This window comes from Phragmites australis, chromosome 5 (assembly GCF_958298935.1).
Source record: "Phragmites australis chromosome 5, lpPhrAust1.1, whole genome shotgun sequence".
Classification (NCBI taxonomy): domain Eukaryota; kingdom Viridiplantae; phylum Streptophyta; class Magnoliopsida; order Poales; family Poaceae; genus Phragmites; species Phragmites australis.
In genome coordinates, this window is record NC_084925.1 from 11,572,494 (window position 1) to 11,578,672 (window position 6,179).

Sequence of the window (6,179 nt, forward strand, 5' to 3'; positions counted from 1 at the left end):
AGCAATGAATATTTTAGCACAATCCAGCCTAATTTATAAGCTGTAGAAAAACACTACGGCCAAAGACGTACGCATATCTATTCAAGCTGGAAGTTTTAATACATGCCATCCTACTGTATGAAGCCATAGCTAGAGCTTGCATATACATATGCACACATATCTTATTCAAGCTTATTATAAATGCATATCTGAGCCAAATAATAGATATTTTAGCGAGAAATAATAGATTCTTATTTATACTTCCTATTTTCTGTCTCCTTCCCTTTAAATTCTCACCCCTTTGACATCTCACAAAGTCAAGTGGCGCTGCCCCGCACCCCTATAAAACTCCAAGCCCAAGGAAGAAAAGAAAAGAAAACCAGAAAAAACAACAACCCCACAGCATAGACCAGTAGGCCTCACCCCTTTTTATGACAGGATCCAATGCCTCCCCCTCTCTCTCTCTCTCTCTCATTTTACTCCTCTTACCCTAGTCTCCTCTCTCTTCCAAAACATTCAATATACTAGCAAAAGTCAGCGCCTGCTCCTTATCTCGTTACCTCCAAAGCCAAGAACCCATCTTCTCCGGTTGCTGCTGCTTCTGAGCCAATGGAGGAGGAGCACTGCTTCAACAACTGGGATCTGGACGCCGTCGTGCGCCTGGGCTGCCGCCGCCGCCTCTCCCCACCGCCGCAGGCCGACCCCTTCGCCTCGTTCGCTCCTCCGCCACCGCAGCAGCAGGAGAAGCCTGCGGCTCCAGCGCCTGCCAGGGAGAGGGAGGAAGATGCAGCTGGGTGGAGCTTTCCGGACCTCTGCGCGGGTGACGTCGCCGGCGGCGGCCAAGACGGGGACGAGCTCCTCAAGGCCTTGTTAGCCGCCCAGCCTCCCCAGCCGTCGCATCTGCCAACGCCGCCGCCACCCCAGCAACAGCAGCAGCCGGTGGTGACAACGGGGGACGTGGCCCCTCAGACGCGCGCCGCTCCAGCGTCTGCTCTAGCGAGGGAGCAGCCGAGCGGGCGGCAGCTGCCTAGCGGCGTGCCAAGATCCAAGAGAAGGTAAGCTTCGCAGCGTGCTTCTCTGCACGGAAATGGCAGCGATTCTTCGTTTCTTCGGCCTAAAGCTGAGATTTTTGCGAGTTGCTAACGTTGTTTCCGCGTCGCGCTGCTGTGTTGCTCCAGGAAGAACCAAGTGAAGAAGGTGGTGTGCCACGTTCCGGCGGACGGCTCGTCGTCCGACGTGTGGGCATGGCGCAAGTACGGCCAGAAGCCAATCAAGGGTTCTCCCTACCCAAGGTCAGTTAAATCCCTTCTCCGTTAGCTTCTTGTAGCGAGCGACTGGCCAGCGCGGCCGCCGGAGTCGGGGCAAATCGATCTCACCGGCTGCTCTGTTTCTTGAACAGGGGATACTACCGGTGCAGCAGCTCCAAGGGGTGCGCGGCGCGGAAGCAGGTGGAGCGCAGCCGCACCGACCCCAACACCTTCATCCTCACGTACACCAACGAACACAACCACGCGGCGCCCACCCACCGCAACTCACTCGCCGGCACCACCCGCCACAAGTTCCCCTCCTCGGCGTCGCCGCCGCCGCCGTCCGTGGTGGTATGCCCCGGCGAGGCGCGGCACCAGCAGCCGAGCCCGACGTCCACGTCCGCGGGGCTCTCACCCACGACGCCGCTGCGCACGCCTTCCATGGAGGAGGACGAGGAAGAGGAGGAGGAGGAGGAGCTGCTCGTGGAGGATATGGAGATGGCCGGCGAGGATGAGCTCCTGTTCCTCAACGGCGACGGCAACTCCGCGGCACCACTGGAGCCGATGTCCTCTCTGTTTGACATCGTCGACGAGCCCTTCCTGTGCTCCCCCTGGATGGCGGCATCTGCCACCGCCGGCGAGCCAGCCGCAGGGGCAGCCGGCGCCGGGAGTTGACTTGGAGACAATGATTTGCCGTCCACCATTCTAATCAACCAGTAGCAGCATCATAATACTAGTAACAGTTTTAGCATTGGTAGTCCAGTACAGAGCTTGATCCATCATCAATCCTCCAGTAGTTCTTCACCGCTCACAACATCTTCTTTTTTCTGCTCTTTTTTTTTTGGTATGGTTGGGACTTTGTATCTCTTTTCCTTAGGTGTCTGGTTTTTGCATTTGTATATAGAAAGTGGTAGACGATGAACCAACAAAAGGGAGAGGAAAGAAAGGGAAAACAAGAAAAGAAAAGATGATGGTGTGTTTGGGTGGCTCTTCTTGTTTCTTCCTTTCTCTGCTCAACAACTTCGCTTCCTGCATGTAATGCTGTGTAAGCTTGAAGAGAATCCTTTAGTGGCAATTTTACCTTTTGTTTTTCTCAGGATTGAATTGATATCTCCATCTATCTATCTATCTATCTTGCCTTTTGATTGTTCCTTGCCATTCTGTTCATGTATTTGTTTGTGTGGTGTGTGTGAATGGTGCCTAGTGCTTTGGCTGCTTGCTGCAGCAGGGGATGAGAAAAAGTCAAGGTGTTTTAAGTACTCCTGTAACAAAAGAGTGTAGTTCTGGAATTACTCATATAAAATATACCCAAAATATAGCAAAGATGAAGTATTGTGAAACTACTTCTCAAGACAAATCTTGATATAACATTTTCCAAAAATTCAAAGAGATATTGATGGTCAAAATTTAAATATATTGACCGCACCAACCTAAACTTTTTGTCACTTGATGGGAGTATTATTTTTAATGGTTTTGTTTGTATCTCGTCTGACTTTTTTAGGGGAGGATAGAGGGGTGCTGTGCTGTGTTACCATGGATTCCATGAGAGCATTGGGTAGGTCAAGGAAAAGTGGGAGAGATATTGTTAGGACCACCAACAGGCCACATGAATAAACCTACCTCATACAGTGTCAGTATAAGCAAACGAGTGGGGCAGGAATAAAAAATGCTAACTAAGAGAGATGCCTTTGTAATGTGTTTATTTAAATTGATTGATCCTGATTCTTACAATGTTCAATCTTTGATCATTGTATTTTATAAAAGAAGTGTTTAATAATTGATTTGGTTTTATACTTTTATCATTCGCTCTCGTGATTTAAGTTTGCTCCATGCATTCTTGAATTTGGATTGTTTTGGCATTACATACATTAAATGCGCTAGACATGTGTTTTATTTTTCATTGAAAAAGAGATAGGTACATTGTCAACTATGCACTAGACATGTCTTCTATTTGTCATTGAAAAAAATATATGTACGATATCAACTGTATCTCAAAATCAGGAGGTAATACGGTCTTGTTGATATCATCAAATTATGTACTCATCATTGTGCTATTATTTTCAATATAGTAATATTCTTGAATTATCTTCTGATGAATTGAACATATAACTTATACTATTTTTGATCAGCTGGTTTTGAGTATTAGATTTGCATAATATTGTCATGTGATTAAGCAACAATTAAATTTGTTGGCAGCTCAATTTTTTTTATAATCATTATAAGAGCCACATTTAGAAAGGAATGCATGGTCGCGTTTCTTTTTGGAGAAAAGGAATGGCACATAATATTGTGGAACACATTTCTAGAATATTAATAAGAAGAAAGTTTCACTATTAAAAAATATAGGAAATAAAGTTATTCACAAAAGGAGTAGCTTGTATTTTTTTTTCTCAAAAAACCTTGCACATCCAAAGATAGGATAACAAATCTATTGAACTCAATAAAAACTAAGGTGCTCCATCCGTTCAAGAATACAAATCACATTTTATTGTGTGATGGTCTTTAAATTAGACATTGATTCTTATTTTCTCACAAAATATATCATTTACAGCTACAAACCAATATAATATAAATGTGTTTTGAAATATGAATTTTATTGTATAATTTTGATGCACCAAACATACTTATAATTTGACTATATGTTGTTCAAAATAAATAAAGTTTGACATTCTCAAAATAAAATACGTCTTGCATTTTTAAATGGATAGAGTATTTATTCTGAGGAACCATAGAATGAGTTGGTTTGGAGTGAGCGTGGTGTGGTCCAACCCAATACCTTTACACCAAAAGTCCCTTAACTGCTTAGCCTACATATTTAGAAATTGAGAAATAATCGATCCACAAAGAAATGCGCCAGGCGTGAAACGAAGATAGGAACCGCTGAAACGAGAGTGAGTGATTTTGAAAAAGGTCGGCACGAAAGACAGTTTCTTACTTCCTAAAAGGTCGACATGAAGACCAATTCTAGATCTTGTGGATTTGTATTTCTTCCTCTAGCCGGAGAGGCTCCAAAGGTCAACACGGTTTGGGCCGCCTGTGCGCTCGCTCGCTCGGCCATGTGGTGTCGTGCCATCCTTGTCTCCTCCTGCTCCCGTGCGTGCCCGACAGTCGAGACGCACGAGAGAGAGAGAGCTTACCACTCGCTCGCTATCGATCCATCTATCCCCAGCAGCCACTTGTCTCCTGACTGATTAATCACCACGTGGTAAACTCTAGCTAAGCGCTGGTTAACCACGCGTTGATTGAAATCTTTACTTTTTTTTACAAAATTATATAGATATCATAATAAAAATATTTATATTAGAAAATACTATCAGTACCAATATATCATGCTCAATCGATACTATTTTCTAACTTTTAAAATTTTTACTATGATAATCAGCAAATTGACTTTTTTTATCCCCGCAAAGAAAGGGATCCATCTGGGGATGGGGTTGGGAAAAGCAGCAGCTAGCGACGCTTGCGGTTGGGTTCCGGAGCTCTAGACTGACACACACAGAGCAGCTTCTGGACGCCGGTCCAAATTCCGAGGCGCTGCTAATCCCTCCGCGCGTCTCCCGTTCAATGATACTTCGAAATGCTGTGCCACGTTTGTCGCCACTCCGGATCAACGGCTACAGGTCCGTATCTTCGCGCCAACACCAAAACCCGCTCTCCTTGTGCTTTGGTGGTCATTTCCTTGCTTAGGTGGCCACCCTCCACTATTACACCGATCAATGCTCGTTGAAAAATAATTTTACTATTTATTTTTTTAACTAGCACTTTTTATTTGGTATTATTAGTGTCGGTTGTTCACTTGGTATTATTGTTATTTTCAGAGAATAAAAAAGAGAAAATTGGAGGCGGTGAGAGTGACATCCGAGCTGGCTCTATTTATTTTTTAACTGATACTTTTTACTCGGTACTAATAATAGACTACTATCGGTGCCAGTTGTTCACTCGGCACTATTGCCATTTCCTGAGAATAAAAAAAAGAGAAAATTAGCGGCGGCGGGAGCAGCATTGAGCCGGCTCGGATGTCGCTCCCGCCGTTGCCGCTGCCTCCGGGCACACCCGCAAAACAAGATAACACGACAGCTTGAAGGCCGCCGCCACAACACATGCACAGACTCCTGGATCCCTCGGCTACCGCACGTGCCTAGATCCCTCGGTTGCCGCACGTGCCTGGATCCCTTCGCTAGTACTCGGCCGCCGCACGTCGCATGTCACCTTCTTGCCATTGGGATGTTCGGATGGGTCAGAGCCGGTCTCGTGGAGGTGTTTGAGCATCTTCATATTCTCGTGGTTGTTGAAGGCGTCGGAGCACCGGTGGATGCACTGCCTCCACTGTCACTGCCTTGGACTCGTCGGTTGCCGCGCCCTTGGACCTGCTGCCCTTGGACCCTCCATCGTGAATCTCGCCGCCCTTGGACCCGCCACCACTGCCGCATAGCGGAGGGCTCGCGTCGCCGTTGCCACTGCCTTGGACCCGCTGGTTGCCGCGCCCTTGGACCTGTCACCCTTGGACCCTCCATCGTGGATCTCGCCGCCCTTGGACCCGCCACCACTGCCGCATACCCGCCGGCTGCTGCGCCCTTGGACCCAGCACCCTTGGACCCTCCGTCGTGGATCTCACCGCCCTTGGACCCGCCGCCCTCAGAGACACCAGCTGCTGCACCCTTGGACACACCGCCCTCGGCTGGCTCCCTTGGACTTGCCACCCTCGGACCCTCTATCGTGGATCTTGTGAGGCTGGTAGGGGGAGGAGGCCAAAGATTGAGGAGACCGAGAGAGAGGAGGCTGAGAGAGAAGAGAGAGGCCGGCGCGCGAGAGAGAAGAGAGTGGCCGGAAGGATAAGATCAAGGAGTTTGATGAGAGAGAAGAGAGTGTATGGGAAAAAATCGAGCCGAGCCGATGGATGTGAGGGTTGCGAGACGAAAATAGATTCAATACAAATTTTGGGTCTGATGAGTA

General features: G+C 47.4%; 1 protein-coding gene across 1 annotated transcript; it reads left to right on the top strand.

The window, feature by feature from the left end:
- Positions 1–346: 346 nt before the first annotated feature.
- LOC133918758 (probable WRKY transcription factor 27) lies at positions 347–2,325 on the top strand. The gene is made up of 3 exons (XM_062362805.1): positions 347–1,034; positions 1,158–1,271; positions 1,379–2,325. The coding sequence occupies exons 1-3, from the start codon at positions 589–591 to the stop codon at positions 1,899–1,901; spliced, it is 1,083 nt and encodes a 360-aa protein (XP_062218789.1). The 5' UTR covers positions 347–588; the 3' UTR covers positions 1,902–2,325.
- The last annotated feature ends 3,854 nt before the right edge of the window (positions 2,326–6,179 follow it).